The sequence below is a fragment of the Uloborus diversus genome, chromosome 3, assembly GCF_026930045.1.
Source record: "Uloborus diversus isolate 005 chromosome 3, Udiv.v.3.1, whole genome shotgun sequence".
NCBI classification, from domain to species: domain Eukaryota; kingdom Metazoa; phylum Arthropoda; class Arachnida; order Araneae; family Uloboridae; genus Uloborus; species Uloborus diversus.
In genome coordinates this window covers 68,222,019-68,241,184 of record NC_072733.1, presented here as the reverse complement: position 1 = coordinate 68,241,184, position 19,166 = coordinate 68,222,019, and the positions used below count along the sequence as shown (strand labels likewise).

Genomic DNA, 19,166 nt, shown 5'->3' with positions numbered 1-19,166 from the left:
AGATAAAAAAAAACTTCATTCTAGTAATTATTCTATGAATTTAATATTTATTATCAGTAACACATTTAATGTTTAATAATTTTGATACAAATGTCCAACATGCATAAAGAAAACCTGAATGAACTGTTTATATTTTAAAAAAAGCTGGTTATGATCTCTCTGTTGCGAATCATTAATCATTTTTGTAAGTTCTTTGTAAGGCATTAACTAATCCATGATTCACTGTGTCACTTACATGACAAAATCTACCTTCACTAATAAATCAGAAACATCATTTGCCATCTATGTTTGCCAATATCAAGGAATGGATCCAAACTTTCAATGTGAAAGTTTTTAGTTGTGTGTCCTTGATGCCGGTATATTCGTTGGTTTTGTCTTTATTTGTCACTTCCAAAAGCTCTTCTACAGCGAGTTCTAAATTGTGCGAGTTTAATAACTTTACTTCTGGAATGAAAGAGCTCTAAAAGCAATCACAAAAAATCTTCTTTGACCCGAGCTGGTTTATTACTATGCTAAAATGTTTCCATTGTCTATTATCTGCAATCTCAGAAGTTTGAACTTTGAAGGAGGGGAAAATTATCTCTGGTTTGTAATGCCACTGCCAAGTGAAATCAAAATTCATTTGCGTAAAACAAAATAGAGGCTTCAAATCTTAAAACTGTATAATCAAATCCACATAAAATAAACCCAAGTAAATGAGGGTTTGCTGTTAACTCATTCATTGGTTCTAAAACATTCAAATTGCTGTAAAAGCTACAGTTCAACTAAAAAGTTTTACCTTTTATATTTTATGCATGCAATTTTGTCTTACGCAACTTATATTCTATTATGTGCTCGCATGTTTTCCCTAAAATGCAATTTCAGTTTTAGACACGTACCTGTGTGTAACGCTCTTATCACAGTGTTTCCACATAACTGGGAAACCTGAAATAACCAGAATTTCTCTGGTTTGAAAAGAAGCATGGAATTTTGCCAAAAATTTTAAATAAATTATTATATATTTTTTTAATTTTACCTTTAGCACTAAGTATCATTATTGCCAAATCAACCTGCACTGAAGTGGATTTAAAAAAAAAAAAAATTGTTTTTTCCACTGCAGTGATCACACTTCTACATTGATAGTGCAGAAAAGTGCCAAATAGAAAAATCTGCTACAAGCTGCTTAAAAAGTGTTATTTGACCATTTTCAACAGTTAAGACATTCAAAACATATTTGTTCTATAGATGGCATTCCTGCCATCTTTCATGCATTAGGCTTAAAATTTGCACATCTTTTGCACACCAGACAGGATTTTTTATACATATTGAAATCCAATTGTATCTGCTTTTATATAACCCCTGATAATTTTCTTCCAGACAGTTACCAATTATTACAGGGTGGCGACAGATCAGGGAAATCAGGGAGATCAGGGAAAAGTCAGGGAACTTTATTAATCAGGGAAAAGTCAGGGAAATATCAGGGAATTTTGAAAAAATAACAAAAAATCAGGGAAAATTGATTTTATGAAGGAAAAATTTTTTTTTTGCTTTACAAAATTAAGTATTTTAATTCCCTACGCATTTTCCGCCAATTATCTGCTCAAAAAAAAAGTAAAATTAATGAGGTGTGATTATGCACTGCCGCATATTTGTGCATTTTTTTTCTTCAACGTCAAAGTATTGAATCTTACTTATTCCTCACAGGATGAACTTCCTAAGATTGTTTCTGTGTCTGTTAGGTTGTTTATTTTACCTAGCTTAAAATTTCCTTTTACGCTTTCAATGCTACGTAAAATAAACAACCATACAGGCAAAGAGGAAGCCTTCATTAATGCCTTAGCTCCTTTGCCTTTATTCCATTGTCTAGAAGTAATTAGCATACTGTAATCAGAATTTCAAGAAAAAATCTTTGGTTTTTGAATTAATACTATAAAAGCTTAAAAATTATTACTTCTTCCTGTTTTTAATTTGATTGATAAAATTGAACTTTCAATAAAAAAAACTTTGTTTTTTGCCGTTATATTATTTGTTATCACCGCAGATTATAAAGGTTTTCTTTTCTTCGGACTTAAGTGATTCTTTTATTTTATAACCAAGTTGTATTCTTCTTTTATATATTTTGAAATTAACTAATTGCTTTTTTATTTCTTTTTTTCCCCCTTGCATTTCAAAGTTTGTTACAAAAGTGATGTAAGATTTTTTTTTCATTACATACTGAAATCATTTGAAATAGAGTTAACTAAGTAACTTAAGTAAATATCTTTATTTTTTATTGTTAAAATGCTGCATTCATTCATTAAAATCCATGTTCTTGATTAGTGAAAAGCTCCATATGAATGGATGTCAAATGGTTTCATCTGTTTTGCATAATTATGTCAATTAGTTATATAAGAATAACTACATTACTTCTATTATTTCACTTTTGCTTGTTATTCTTGCAACAATTATTATACTGTTTGAAAATTTAGTTCAAAATAATTTCAATTACTTTTTAGTTCTATCATAAATACACATATGTTTTTAAGAGTGATTTTAATAGTTTCTTAAAATTCTTATGCTAAGTGGTTTCTGGAAGTATAGTATTTTTTTTTTTAATTCTCTATAATCTTTCCATTGTAGAAAAATTTAATATACTATTTTGTAGGGTTTTTTTCCCCCAAAAAAAATGACTTGATATGTTTTTTTTAACCATTTTATTAAAAAAGTAGCATATTTTAAAAATATACCTTTAGTTCAACAACTTTACACAATTTAAAACGTTTAAAATACTGCATTTTATACAAACATACTATGGATTTCAAGTAGGGCAAAGAAAGAAAACCATTATCATTGGTAACGTAAATCAGGGAAATTTGGTGAACTTAATCAGGGAAATCAGGGAAAAGTCAGGGAACTTTTTTTCACAGTTCCTGTCGCCACCCTGTTATTACTTATCTTGTTAAAGGCCCAAATCCAGAATTTTTTGTTCTGAAGTTGAGTTGTTCAGTTTTTATGGGCCCCTAAAGGTCAACGTGCAGCAGCAAAAATTGAGCATATTTTTAAGACATGGAAATTGCTATGAGCCACAATTGTTGCTGAGAACAATTTGCCTCCAAATTCTTTTTATGTATGAAAGATAGAAAATTCAAACTTTACAAAATGAATGCTAAATATGTAGTAAGTTGTTTCTGCAAGGTCAATGTAGGTCACAAAAAAGTGACATTTTTGAGGTCCAAAAACAGATTGCACCTTTCAGTTGCCATGCCAAAAGTACTATCGTTTGAAAGGTAAGTATATGCACTAGAAAAAATAATTAACTAAGGCAAGTTTAATGTGCTTTTAGTTACATTAGGCCAAAATAGGGAAAATGTCACATTTCACTGATATTCAAACTATCGTAACTCCTTGCGCGAACAACATATTGAAATTTTTTTTTACCCTTGTTATACCCTATTAGTGTTCTTACCAAAACAGAAATTTCCACTGTGGCAAAATACTTTAAATTTTTTTAAAAAATAATAACTTAGCCTGTTTTTGTTGTCATGGCTTTTTGTTTTTTCGTGCTTTTTGCCTGAATTACTGGGATTTTATTGATATAGTTTGCAATATAAATTGATATTTTATTATTCTGTAACACATATATTATTTTTTTGACTTTCATTTAACATAAGACATTAATTATATTTGAATTTTGTGTATTTAATTGCAAAGTGATTTAGTCAACATTTTCATTGTTATTACATTGATTTTTTTTTTAAATCAAACCTATAGTTCCATCTAAGACTCCTGAATTTGTTTTTATCATGGCACTTTAAATGAATAAGTACCAGAAAATTTCTCTAAAAGAAAAAAGGAAAGTCTTTTTTTTTTTTTTTTTTGAAAAACTTTATTCTCAAGGCTGTTTTTTCTTCTTAAAGCTACTTATTTTGGAACTATCACATTTTTAACATTCAAATAGAAATGAATAGTAAAATAAATTAGATTTTTGTTCTTGACAAAGTATATTTTAAAACATTATTGATTCAATTTCTAAAATTTATATCTATATTGACTTCAGTAACATAATTAGCAGCAAAACGATATTCTTTTTTTGTTTCTTGACTCTTGTATACTTACCACTACATTGTAAATAAATCTGAAATATCAGAATTGTTAATAAATCCGAAATATAACAATAATACTATGGAAATTGAATATCCAATGTTTTTAAATTAAGAAAAAAAAAAAGAAAAGAATGAAAATAGAAGATAGAAAAAAAGAAACTTCCTATTTCTATCTTTGTGGTTTTTTTGCTAGGGTTGCGTGGTTATTTGTCTAAATTGCTGTATTTTCATAATATAGTTTGTAATATAAATTGATATTTTAATGTTCTGTGCCACTTTTAATATTCATTTAAATTTGCACATGACATTTGACATTTTCAACTTTTATGTTTAGGCGCAAAGTCATAAAATGCATGGATAAATAATTACTTTTCTACTTCTGCAAAAAGGTGGATTTCGTCCCTGATATTTTCCTTTTCCGCAATTATATTTTTTTCAAGTGTGAAATGTAAAAGTTCATCATTGTCATCCATTTCAGCATCAAAATATTTAGCCTTCCCTTTCATTCTGCTAACATAGGACAGAACCTGTTCTTGTGTTAAATATTCTTCTGGGATAAACTTTTTCTTTCCCTGAACAGTCAAACACCTCATCATTTTTTACAACATTATGAGCTGTTCATTTATTTCCTTTGTTGAAGCACTCAAGAAGAAATTGCTTTTGATTTTGGTTCAGCAGTGTTACTTTTTTTTTTTTGGCTTTAGTGCCCACCCATATTGTGAAACCTGACTTGAAAACATTGCATAGCTACTCTATCCAGTAGCACTTTCAAAAGAGTTGATAATAAATTGAATAGCTTTTTTATTTGTAATAGTCTCCATTCTTTTAGCAAATGTATTTTTAGCTTTATCCATTCCTGAGAGAAGTATAGTAATTTTGTACTCGCCTCTTGCTATATGAATTGAAAATTCATCGATAGTTTCAATTGTGCAAGTAAAGTTGTCTGCAGGACAAAAATGTAAACTTAAGAATTTTTGGCCCAATACATACATATTTCATTCTCTGATTTCTGTTGCATTTTTTTTTTCTGAGCTAAATGGGCGAATTATTTGAAAAAAATCATTTAAAGTTCAAGTTGCTATACATAACTTCTTTCCCTGATCCAATTTCAAAATACTTTCAGAATATTAACCATTATTTTTGAATTTGATAGAATGGTATGATTGGATAGCTGGTGCTTTAATTCTTTCAATGGAACATTCTTCTTTATTAATTTGTATAACTGAAATTTTGGCATTTTTCATACGTCCTTTAGAAGCAAGTGCATCATAGACATGTTTTGCTGATGTGACATCGTAATTTTCAATGTAATAACATTGAAAATGTTGACTAAATCACTTTGTACTTAAATATACAAAATTTAAATGTGATGACTGTCTTATGTTTAAATTAAATGAATGTCAAAAATATCATTATATGTGTCTCACAGAACAATAAAATATCAATTTATATTGTAACCTATATTATTAAAATACCAGTAATTCAGGCAAATAGCATGAAAAAATAAAAAAGGGATGACAAAAAAAGAAAAAAAAAGGTGAAGTTATTAATTTCTTTAAAAAAATTAAAGCATTTCGCTACAGTGGAAATTACTATTTTGGTAAGACCACTAATAGGGTACAACAAGGGTAAAAAAAATATTTCAATATGTTGCTTGCACAAGGAGTTACGACAGTTTGAATATCAGTAAAATGTGATATTTTCCCTATTTCAGCCTAATGTAACTAAAAGCACATTAAATTTACCTTGTTAATTATGCATTTTTTATAGTGCATATACTTACCTTTCAAGTGATAGTACTTTTGGCGTGGCAACTGAAAGGTGCAATCTGTTTTTGGACCTCAAAAATGCCACTTGTTTGTGACCTTCATTGACCTTGCAGAAACAACTTGCCACCAAATTTAGCATTCCATTTTGTAAAATCTGAACCTTCTATCCTTCATACATAAAAAGAATTTGGAGGCAAATTTTTCTCAGCAACAATTGTGGCTCATAGCAATTTCCATGTCTTATAAATCTGCTGAATTTTTGCTGCCGTGCATTGACCTTTAGGATCCCATAAAAACTGAACAACTCAACTTCAGAACAAAAAATTCTGGATTTAGGCTTTCAACAAGATAAGTAATAATTGGTTATTTTGGGGAGAAAATCTGAGATGGCATGAACCACCTCATAATGCTAGGCGTGACAGTTTCTCAGATTCCTGCTCTTAATAACTCTGTTGATGGTTATTTTCACCCCTTATTATATTTTATTCTTCATTAAGGAATAGCACTTGTATTCATTTGCCACGACCATTCAAAAATTTCAGTCAGAATGGGTCAGAGTTAGTTCCAAAGATTTGTTTAATTTTTACCAAGCTATGGCTTATGAAAGAAAGCTTAAGATGATGTTAGGTTTCAGAAATCAGAGAATTCAATTATTCTGAAAAAACTTGCTCGAAATGCTGAGTTACTCAAGTGCAGGAATTATTTTTAGCCTTTCTTAACATTTTGGACAGCTTTGTTTACCAGGTTAGATATAAAACTTGCAACTTTTTAATTTCTTATCTTTTTTTTCTTTCTTTTTCAAGGTCTTAAAACACAAAAGAATAAAAGCTGCATGTTTTTTTTTCTGCTACAAACCTTGATTTTCCCTGCTCCAAAAACAAATCTGAACCAATCTGACTGAGTGTGACGTCTCCAGCACCTGCAATTTATTTATGAAAGGATTTGTTTTTTGAAATGGGGGGGGGGGGAGGTCCAGCTCACATGTTGCTCATGCCCTTCTTTTACTTTCCCCTTTAAATCTGACTTGATAGTTCAAAGTTTTGGCAAACAGATAAATGCCCCTGAACCAAATTGATTTTTATTGAACAATATAGCTATCGGTTTAAATGACCAAAGATTTCTATTGTTCAAACAATATAAAATAATATTGGAATGTTTTGGTATTGATTCTTATACTGTTTATTTAAGAGGATTAGACCAAAATTAGGAATATCTGGGCTTTTAAGTTTCTTTTTTAAAGAGTAGTTCATGAAAAAATTTCAGAAATTTTGTCTTGTGCATAAGTTGACCTGCTAACTTCGAACCTGGTTTTTTTGCAAGATATTGTTAAAATTTTCCAAATATGTGCAGTAAAGTGAAATACATCATTGTAATAAACAGAAGTTATTTTGACCGATCGGAATTTCAGGAACTGAAATGATCTGATACATTATTACAGGATGAAGTTTATCGGTACTATAAACTATTCAAGAACCAAAGCACTGCACAAAACTGCACCCATTGTAAAATCTGATACAAAGTGGTACAAAAGTGTTTACATGTTTTCCTGCACCAAAACAGCATTTTTTCCTGTATTGGTTGCGTCAAAGCTTTATTTTTGCTATGCAATGATCAGAAATGTTTCTGAACTCTCGTAGTCACTGATTGTTGCTTTTCCTCTGATCTCTGAGTGAATAGTGTTGCATGCAGTCTTGAAAGATCTTAAAAATTTCATTAAGGCTTAACATGTGTATGATATGCCTAACTCTTGCATCATGAAAAATTTCTTTCAGTGTTTGATATTTCTATCTTTTGCATCTTGTAAACATTTATTTTTGAGAATCAAAGTTATTCTTACATTTGCTATGGTAGATTTATTAATTTTATGTTATATCTTTTAAAAATAATGCATTGTCTTAACCATTACAACTTAACCATTACAATATTGACTACATGTTCTTTGTGAAAAATTCCTTCTTGTGGTTGAGATTTCAACCCTTCTGCATCTTGTAAATATTTAGCTGTTAAGTTACTGGGGTTAAGTTAACTCTTAAGTTACTGTTTAACTGGGAAGTTATTTTGATGTATGCTATCTTAGATTAGCTCATTTTATGTATTTTAATAAATAAAAAATAAATGTTATTTGAGTAACATGTGCTTTTGCAGCTTTTTTTTTTATGTGCGCACAATTACTTGATTGATGACCAAAAATTTTAGTTCTAATTTCGTGCAAAATACATTTTTTAACATTTGGAATTTAATTTCCTCGGCTACATATTATCTATTTAAAAAACACTATAAATTATGACTTACTTGCTGCAAATTTTATTTTTGTTTGATGTAAAACTGATACAAATTTTCTTTTTCATGCTTCAAATCTGATACAAAGGTTTCATTTGTTTGATATGAAACTGATACAAATATTCATTTTGGTGCTCGAAATCTGATATAAATAATTAATTTTGCTGATATGAATGTTGATTAAAAAAGTGGACTTCCATCGGTATATGAAAAACTTGCTTTCATTCGCGACTTCATAATATTGACGTAGTTTTGCCTTGATCGTTTTGCATCTGCTTTCATTTATAATTTTGAAATTGTTAATTGTTTGTTGTAAAAAATATATATCAAATACAGCGCGGGTAAAAAAAATTGCATCGCCCTCGCATTTTCACAACTATGGGATTATGTGAGAAGTTTTGGTCGACCAATTAACGATGAATGTATGTGAAATTCTGCAAAATTTATGAAATAAACATTTAACAGCAGGAATCCAATAATTATTTAGGTGGATCAGGGCTGTTTCTGGGCCAAGGCAAACTGCTGACTCCATGCTCATTTTTCCATTTCTGAACCTGCCTGTGAGTTTAGAGAAAAAAAATTACTTAACCCCATGTCAATTTAAGTCTAATGGTAGGATAAAGTTTTTTAAATTGTTACTTATCAGTTTTGCCCTATGGCACGGAGCAGAATCATCCTTGAAAATGACGTTTGGAACTGAAGTAAATTGATCCTGGATAGCAGGAAGCAATTCCTCCTCCAGAATGCCAATATACACCTGAGCGTTTACTGTTCCTTGCACAAAGTGAAGCCCACCAACTTCTTGATCAGAAATACATCCCCAAATCATCTGGGATATGGGGTGCTTAACTGTGTGTTGAATGCAGTCGAGATGATATTTCTCTCCTTTGTGGCACGGGTGATGCAATTTTTGTTACCACCATTGCCATCATCAGCTTAGTGTAAAAACCTGTCAGAATTTTTTCAAAAAATATTTATTGTTGCACGGTATTGATTGGCATTACTATGAGTTGGTACCTTAATGGACAGATTGCACAAAAAATCCTATTGTTTAGGCGCAATTATGGTAGTATAACAGAATTACCACTGTAAAGTGTGGGAGACTTAATTGGGGTTTGACTGTACATTTATTTTCATTATCAGAAATGATGCCCCTAAAACGGGTTTCCCAACCTGTGGGTTGCTACCCCCAAGGGGTTGCAAAGCATTTCTTATGGGGTCATGACATTATCCCTATAAATACATCATTGCATAGTTGAAAAATTAAAATACATAGGGGAAAAATAGCATCATTTAAGATTAGCATCTATACTTGAGCGCAATGGCGAATCCAGGAGAAGGGCTATGGGGCTACAGCAACCCCTCCCTTCTCTTATGCCCGAGTACCTGATCTCAGAACATCCTCTTATATTATCATAAGCTTTGGTTTAGGGTCTTCAATCTCTACAAATATACGAGACAGAGTCCCGAAAGTTTACTTGAATGTCCCCTCTAACATTCTCCAAAGTCGTATAAAATTTCGTTTTAGGAACTCCAATTTCGATAATTTCTGTGAGAGATTCTCTAAGACCCAACCCTTATCCTGAAAGGTGTCCTGCAGTTGCGTTTTTAAAACTTAATTTTTGAAATATTCCGAGGAAGAGCCCCAAAGCCTTTCCCGTCCTCGAACTTCATAAAAAAGCCAAGAAATGTTTTTTTTAGGATTTTAATTTTGAAAAAAAGACCAGGAGAGTGCCTGCTGTTCCTCTTCACATAGTTAAAGATCATATAAAATTTCGTTTTTAGGGTTTAAATTTCAAAAAAAAAGGTTCCGGGTGAGAGTCGACGAACATTTCCTTTTTCCGTCAAAGGTAACTTTCTATTCTGTTTTTCACACTTAAGTTTCGAAAAAAACTTTTGGGAGTACACGAGATCTCCTCTCTTCCGCACACATCCTTAAAACTCGTTTAAAATTTCGTTTTTGGAACACCAATTCCGAAAAAAATTCCGGGGGGGGGGGGGGAGCAGGAAGGAGGTTCCGTACCCAAATCTTTTTTCTAATGTTTACTAAAATGGCCTATAATTTCATTTTTAGAACCTCAAACTAAAAAATTTTCTTGGAAAGGACACACCCAAACCCCTTCTCTTCCTTAAATTTCAGCAAATATAGTCTACAACTAAGCTTATTTAGAACATATCATTTTCATCTTTGAAACATTAGAGAGCAACCTTATCCACTTCCTCCTCCCCTATCATTAAAAATCGTTTAAAACTACATTTTTGGGAACTCGAGAAATTTCAAAGTCAAGTCTCCAAGCTTGGACCATTGATAAAAGTTCCTGAACATCTCTTCTCTTTCTCTGCTTATATAACGCAATTCTCTTAATTCAATTGCTCATAATGCTAGTAATAACACCAACTCCTCCCTCCCGCCCCCCTCCAAATATAAAACAGGAATCTTCCTCTGTATCTTGCTATACATACGTTTGAAAAAAACTGCATCTTCCCAATTTTTTGACCTCGAGACAGCCTTTTTAAGAAAATGCCTTCATTCACTTCATTGAAAGTTGGAGAAACTCAAATCCTGCTTTCGCCACTGCTAGGACACAAGAATTTTGAAAGTGCCGAAATATATACAGTCAATTCGCGATAGCTCGAAGTCTGATAACTCGAATATTACTATAACTTGAATTTTTTATTAAGTCCCGAACCCTTTGTCTTGAATTCTATGCTAATTATTCTCAATATCTCGAAGTTAACTTCCTTGAACTCGAAGTGTTTTCAAAGATGACTCCAAATTTATTTTGAAGGAACGACAAAAAGAAAAAAGTGACTATGAGAGAGAAATTAATTCACCATCACTTGCAATTCCTGCACAATAGACCTCCAAAGTCTATAGCAAGAAGAGCACCTGTTGAGCCAATGTGCGCTAAAGGAGTTACTCATGCAGAAATGAGTTAGTATTTTTTTTACAGTACTTTTTTTTACTGTTACACACTTTGACATGTTGCTGGACTATGCTATTTTGCTTTTAAGCTGTCAAGTCAACTGACTGTACTTTTTATTCAAAGGCTTACCTAAGTTAAGATGCGTTCCCCTTCCTTCTTTAGTTCGATCATTTGCTGATAAGTTCCTGAGAGACAGAGTGAGTTTTCTTTACTATTAAAGATGTCCAAGCAAGTACTCTGTCAATGATATTAAAAGAAAAAAAGAAACTTCTGAAGCGGTAGAATCCATGAATCCGAATTTGAAACAAGTGAAGATGTGCACCTTTCCCGAAAAATAATCAAGTAGTTTTAGCAGTATCAAAATCAAAACCATGCTTTTGATTTTTTTTTCTCACAATATTTTTAATTTAAACTGTGCATATTGTGCTTAAAAACTTTTAAGTTCTGAACTTGCCTGTTATATGTACATATTAATTAAAATATTCGATGTTTTTTAATATTAAAATGTCGAAAACCCAAACTAGCAGTAAGTCGAACTTCCGATAGAACAAAGTTTTTCGTCGTCCCCTTTAGATTCGAGTTATTGTGAATGACTGTATTTAACATTATCTAGACTATCTTTTTTTTAATAGCTTCACTTATTGTAGAAATAAAGAAAACACACACATTAAGCTGAAATACAATGTTTCAAGCACCTTGGGTTATTATGTAAAATATGTGCAATGTCAGCACATACACACACACAAATATATATATATACAGTCGACGCTCATTATAACGACCACACATTATAAAGACCGTCCCATTATAACGACCAGTGGTAGAAGTCCCAACTTTGTTCCTATAAACTCTATGTTAATTTGCTTTCGTTATAACGACCATTCTGTATCGTCTAATCCAATACAGCGACCGAATCAGCGGACGCTATTTCTTGTGTTCTTTCCAATAAAACAAATTTGTAGCTTAAAATGACATTGATTATTGTTTACGGACATCTGCCTGAAGTTTTCAATGTCAAATCCTACTTTAAGAGGGGGGGGGGGGAGATTACCATTCACCACAGCTAGCACAGAAAAAATAATGGGTGGAAAAATCGAGAAAATTCCAGATTCCTAAGAAAAGGGAGTTGACAGATGTATTGGGAGTTTGGTGTTTGAATCTAGTATTTTTAAAGATTTGGGGTTCTCGAGGGACTTTTAAATGTTTCTTTGGAAAGCAAGAGAAACAAAATTTATCACCTATATCTGAAACAGAAAATAATGTTTTGCAAAAATCACGTCTACTAAAACAGCAGAACTCCGTTTCTGGTTTTATCTTCAGAAATTGTTGTGGTAGTAGTAGTAGTAGTAGATCTGAAAGTGTGTAACATTTTCCTCCATATGTTTTCTACTTTAAAACTTGTTTAATATTCTGTCATAATATTTTGCACACTACTTTTCTAAAAATTCCTTTGATAAAAAACATTTGGGCATTTACTTATGGGCATGCATGATGACGGTGTACATTTTTTTAATTTATACCTCTTATAACGACCACTCGTTATAAAGACCTTTTTCTCTAGGACGGGGATGGTCGTTATATCGAGCGTCGACTGTATATATATATATATATATATATATATATATATATATAATATGTTTTTAAAAAATATATATGGGGGATACTTAGGGGGTCGCGAGTTTCTTAGTCGGTGAAAAGGGGGTCGCGAAGTGGTTTGGGAAACACTGCTTTAAAACTAAGGTATATAAACAGAACTCGCAAGTTAAATGTTATAACTCTATACTCATATTAGTTTATTTTTGGGCAAGTTTTAAAATCACCAAAGGTATCAAACTGTTTAAGCCAAGTTCATCAATGGAACTTTTATTATTTTAAATGAAACTTAAATCTCCCGCATCTGTAATAATTCTATGTTGGATGCGTTAAATTTGTATATTACATACTTTAATTTGAAAAATATTAGCAAAAATTGCTGCATATTTAAAAATTGAAATGAATTTACATACATTATGTTCAGGGCCCATCAATTTAAATCAGCTTGAAAAAAATGTTATAAATTGCAATGAATGATGCAATTGCATAATTTAATCATGATTTAAATAGCAATTTGAATTAAATGATTTTTTTTTAATTTAAGATTTATAATATTGTGCTCTAGATATAAAATGAATTGTATTTACAACCTCAGCTTCAATTAGCAAAGCTACATAGGCCCGTCTTTCTGTTATGTAAATATTTTAAAAATTAGGTCAGAATCATGCAAACATATGTATTTTAAAGATGCAGCATGCACTTAAAATAAATAAGGCATTTATTGGGAGTTTTTTTTCTCTAGTCGTATTTTTAAATCTTTTCACTTGATTTTGAAGATCAAGGTTTTTTTTCTGTGGAAATTTCGGATAATTTTCTGTTCACTAACAATACTTTTGCCAAATCAGAGTTTGTTTCACTAAATTAATGATTTTATTTCATTTTGCTTTGTGGTAAATGCTTAGTGTGGGTGTGACAATGTACAGTACAATTCTTTTCTGAATCAATCATTTTGATTTTAGCTTTAGGCTTTTACGAAGTGATATTTAACTATATTTTTAGGTTGAATGACGGAGCTTGTTGGAATGTATCATCTTGTACATTGCCAACAGGAAAAGTTATTAGAGAATTCATTGAAGTTCCTGCTGGTGCAACATCTGCTGGTAAAATTAAAGTATCTTATCTCTTTTAACTCCTGCATTTTTTACCTTCATTGTGATATTACAAATGTTTAAAATTGTATATAAGTACAAACACAAAAAGAAGAAAGTAATGAATCAATGTAAACAAAACTATTTTTTTAAAATGTAATGCAATGCAAAATTTACTAATGGAGCAGCTGAAAATATTTGCATTTTACACTGCAAATGCTAGTTTCTTCTATCAAAATGAATTTGTGTTTTGTATGTATTTGAAACTATTGCAGACCTATCAACTACAGTCAACCCTTGTTTATTGCAGTTAATCCGTTCCAGGCTCAACTGCAATAGGTGAATTTCTGCAAAGTAGGATTTAGTTATAAATTAAATATTTTCTCAGTTAGAGCATAAGAAACTCATTTATGACATTTTAAATGGGCTTTTGTAAACTTAATTAGAGCCATCTCAATGTGAAATAACACACTTTAGTCACCATTACGCTCATGTAACCCAAAGTAAGAGGGAAAAAAGACATATTAGACGGTATTATAAATACTGGTATAATTCTATACTTGAAATTAGACACACAGGTCTAACGCCCTGTCACTAACCTACTAAATAGTACACTGTGTTTCAATAATGAAATAAGTGCAATGAGTGGCGTGATTTCCATGGAACATCTCTGCCTTCTTTCCCTATAGAAGGTAATGCTCATTGTTAGGAAAAGGGGAGTTCAACACCATTAACAAATGAATTTGTCCTCTTGCAACAATACCAGTGGCAAAGTTACAGGTTTGAAAGCCTGTTACAGTTTAATTTTTGCGACCCCTTAGCGGTGAACAAAACTGTCTATAACATTTTTCATGTCCCTCTTTAAATACCCTTCGGGGTACCAAAGTTGTGCTGGCACCTTGCAATTGCAACATGCCAATTCCACCTCTGAATAATACAATAATATACTCTCTGCACAAAGTGTTTAGTGACTGAAAATCAACACTGATTATTGACACTTTCTTCAGCGCTTTTATAAATCACCCCCCCCCCCTCAACTGGTTTTTACATGGCCCCTAAGTAGATATTGCCTTAGTTAGATTTAATATTTTCCAACTCTTTTGAAGGAAAAAATTTACAGAAACCAATTTGAAAAGACTAATGAATATGTTTGATAAAAAACTGCGATAGAGCAAAGCTGCGAAAGTCAAAACGTGCAGTCGCGAGGGATGACTGTATCCTGTTTTTCAAGGGAGACTCTTGTTTATTGTTTCTTTCTCCCATTTCCTTTAGAATTTTTTATTTATTAGTATTTTGAGTTAATTTTTTTCAGTTTTAGTTTATTATTTTTTTGTAACTTTCAAATACAAATACAAATGTGACGACCAGCAACAGGCTCTGGGCCCAGCTAGGCTGGTCCTAGTCAATTAATTAGACCCCAATGAAGATCAATGGCCCTCTTAAAGCTATCCACTCCCTTGCTCATTACCGCCTCTTCCGGTAAGCTATTCCAAGTGCCCACGACCCTGCTAAAGTAGTAGTTTTTCCTGATTTCCAAGTTAGCCTGAGATTTAAATAGCTTAAAACAATGACCCCTTGTCCTGCTTTCCCCGCAAAAATTTAATCCATTTACATCTTTCATTTTGATAAATTTAAATAACTGAATCATGTCCCCTCTGACTCTCCTTTGCTCCAGGCTATACATGTTAAGCCTATTAAGTCTGGTATCATAATCTAAATCTGAGAGTCCCCTTACTAATTTAGTTACCCTTCTTTGAACCCTTTCCAATACAAAAATATCTTTCTTCAGATAAGGCGACCAAAACTGAACAGCATACTCCAAATGAGGTCTTACTAAACTCCTATATAAAGGCAGAAGAACTTTCTTAGATTTGTTTGAAATAGATCTATTGATGAACCCAAGCATTTTGTTGGTTTTGTTACTAGCAATACTGCACTGTTGACTAAACTTGAAGTCCTGATTTATAAAGACACCCAGATCCATAACATTTTCTGCCTGATTTATGACTGAACCCTGTAAACGATATCTCATACGCTTATTTCCATGACCTAAGTGTAGCATTTGACATTTCCCTACATTAACTGCCATACCCCATTTATCTGCCCACTTAGTAATATGATCTAAATCCTCTTGCAGCTGTTTTACTTGTTCTTCATTTTCGACAATCCCCATAACTTTTACATCGTCAGCAAAACAATTCATGCTTCCAGAAATATTTTCATTGATGTCATTCATAAATATAATAAACAAAAGAGGCCCTAAAACTGATCCCTGAGGAACCCCACTTAAAACATCACTCCAATTAGAATGATTTCCTCTCACAACTACTCTTTGCTTCCTACCAGTAAGCCAATTTCTAACCCAAAGTAAAGTTTTTCCTCCTATTCCAATGTCAGCTAACTTGCTGAGAAGAGCAACATGCAGTACCTTGTCAAAAGCTTTTTGAAAATCAATGTAAACAACATCCACACATTTTTTGTTATCTAAAGCTGAGGTAACCTTGTCGTAGAAATGCAATAAATTAGTAGTACAGGATTTACCTTTCCTGAAACCATACTGCAAACTAGTCAACAGACTATTAGTCTCTAAGAACATCATGATCTTAATTTTGATCAAAGTTTCGAAAATCTTACAAATCACCGAAGTCAAACTTACAGGTCTATAATTCCCAGCAATACCTTTAGACCCCTTCTTGAAGAGTGGCGTTATGTTAGCCAGCTTCCAGATGGCTAACATAATGCCACTCTCGTTTCAGAAAGAAAAATCATTCTTTTAATCCTTAATAGTTAGCACTGCCATAGCTCCTCCACCCTCCCGATGCCGCCAATGATCTATACTGTTTATCGTTTGCACATGGAAAAGAGGCTTACGCAGTTTTAGCTCATTGCATGTAATTCAGCTGCAATCTTTTAGCATCTGGTTTCTGGTTCGTCCTCTTTTTTAAAAAAAGTCTTAAATTATATGCCATGCAAAGTCTACTGAACTAAAATACAAAGGTATTTTTGGCATCCTTTACTTTGGTGGCATTGTTCATAAAGCTTTCAATTAAAAAAAAAAAAAAAACTGGTTACCTGTGATCAGTAAAATGTAGGTTTATCATCTTGTGTTGCTGGTGGGAAATAATTTTATTGACTCTCCCTCCCTTTTTTGTAATGATTTCATTTTTTTTAAGTTATGAATTTAGGGTTTCTCTCTCATACTGTACAGATTTTCCTTTATTTCAATGGCAAAGACTTTTTCTGGTCTTGGTCTTTTACTTAAATTTTGACACCATTCATTTAGCAGATTTTAAAGTTGGAAACTGTTAGTTATTATTAAATGATTCAAAAGCAATTTCTTTTTAGCATTGCGTGTTGCTTCTTGTGATACAAAAAATAGTTGTTGCGTTGTTGTCCATGCTGTTCAAATCCGCCCACAAATGTATTGTAAGGCACAGGAGTACTACAAAATGCTGCGTTTAGGGCCTAAAGAGGAGTACTTATGCACTTTATCAGTAAAAGTAAGTTAAATTTTTCTTAAAAATTACTTAACTTTCTAATCTTTTTTTCTACTATTTTATGGATAAATATAATTTTCATTAAAATTGCAAGGTCCCACCGAAGCATTTTTTTTCATTGGTCACTAAAAATGCCTATTTCATCACCTTTCTTGTCACTTTTTTAAAATTCTTAAGTGACAAATATCCATTTAACATTTCTTATGAACATAAAAAACACAACTCAGTATCAGGACCACAGGAACAGAAAAGCAAGTAAGTTGAAATCCCCCTCTCCCCTGGCACTGATCTTGGCAGTACACGTGTACCCACAATCGAGCATGCCAAAGGTAAAACCAAAACTGAAATGCCAATAAGAGTTACAAGGAACACAGGAAAAGAAAAGAACAATGGAAGATAACAGAAAAAAGGTGAAGCAAGGGATGTTTCAAGAAAAACAAATTGGAATGAAGAAAATGGAAAAGAGTTTAAAGAGCAGTGAAGAACTTGGTAGCAATTCAGTTCAAATGCAAAATAAAGAAAATATGCAAAAAAAATAAATAAAATAAAATAAAATATTTCTGTAAAGCTGTTAGCCAAAAAAACAAAAACAAAAAAAGAAAAATTAATTCAGGAGGACGCGTGATGATCATTTTATGACCCCAGGCCTTCTGCAAATTATAATTGCTAAAAAACTAGCCACCAGTTCATTGTTTTCTTATAAGTAGCTGAGTTAGTCCCCCATCTATCTTTTGTTAACAGTTTGAAGACATTTCAGGCATTTGTACTCGACTAATACTCGTTTAGTCAGTTACTGGGGTCATAAAATGACCCTGCGCACCTTCCTTTTGTTCCACAGACCAATGCGGTTAATTTGTTTCTATCAGATCTACATTGAAGTTCTTTCATGAATATAGCAGTGCCAAACCCATTTGAAAAGAAAAAGGTTGCTGATATACACTTTTTGTTGAAATTGAATAAGATGATTGTTTTATCAATAAAAGAATGGAGCTCAAGATTTTTTAGGAGAATTTCTGAGATCATGAAAATTTGAGGGAATATGATGCAGAATTGACAAGGGATAGATATTATTTAAATTAAGTGAGCAAGTCTGATTTTTTTTTATTGCAAAATAAAGTGGAATAAAGTGAGTTGAGATTGTCTTGAATGTAACAATTTTTCTTTTTTTAAGTTTTAATGAAAAATAAACCATTTTTACCATTAATTCTACAAGTTTCTTTCAAAAATACCAGTAACAGCATTATATTTTTTATTAAGTTTGTAAAACTCACGTAAAGCATTCTTATCTGCGGTGTATCTATGAACTTGATTTAGAGAACAAATATAGAAATACTTTCATTATAAATGCAATATAAAGTTCATTTATGAATCACACTCAAATCTAAAAGTAAATTTTAATGTCAAAAACTATAAAACATTATGGTTTTAACAGCAAACAAGTAGATAAATAATGTTCTTATTAGTGTAGGACTGAATTTTTATCTGCAGTCATTCAATAACCCCCTGCACATCTTAACATATGCTCAAGAAGCACTCATTCTCCCAGGTTAAAAGAAGGTATCCAAAATAAAGATTTTACAGAAAATGATGTAGGGGGTGCAAAATTTGTCAAGCTGATGAAAATGAGCATAGAGCAAAGGCATATAAAATGAACAAAAGTTACATAAGAGTCTACAGAAATCACGACATTTTTTCAAATCAAATAAATCAAAGTCTAATGAAATTTAAGATTTTATAAAATGCTGTTTTTCGCATACCAGTGGGGATTGTTCTTTTAAACTTTTCCAGTACTATTTTCTACGATTTTTAATGTTAAGTTTCGCATTTTTCTTCGGATTTCGATATTGAAATTTGGTTCAGAATTCCTGCTTCATGTTCTTTCCATTTCTGATTTGTTCTATGTTTAATAATATCTCTTAGGTAAATGTGAAGACATGCATATAAACGTTGT

General features: G+C 31.8%; 1 protein-coding gene across 1 annotated transcript in view; it reads left to right on the top strand.

Annotated features, from left to right (window-relative positions):
* LOC129219203 (tripeptidyl-peptidase 2-like) overlaps nt 1–19,166 on the top strand; it is a 299,058-nt gene that overhangs the window by 136,696 nt on the left and 143,196 nt on the right. Inside the window, exons 17-18 of the mRNA XM_054853529.1 lie at nt 13,630–13,730; nt 17,064–17,218. Coding sequence (XP_054709504.1) covers nt 13,630–13,730; nt 17,064–17,218 — 256 coding nt within the window. The remainder of the gene's footprint in view (nt 1–13,629; nt 13,731–17,063; nt 17,219–19,166) is intronic.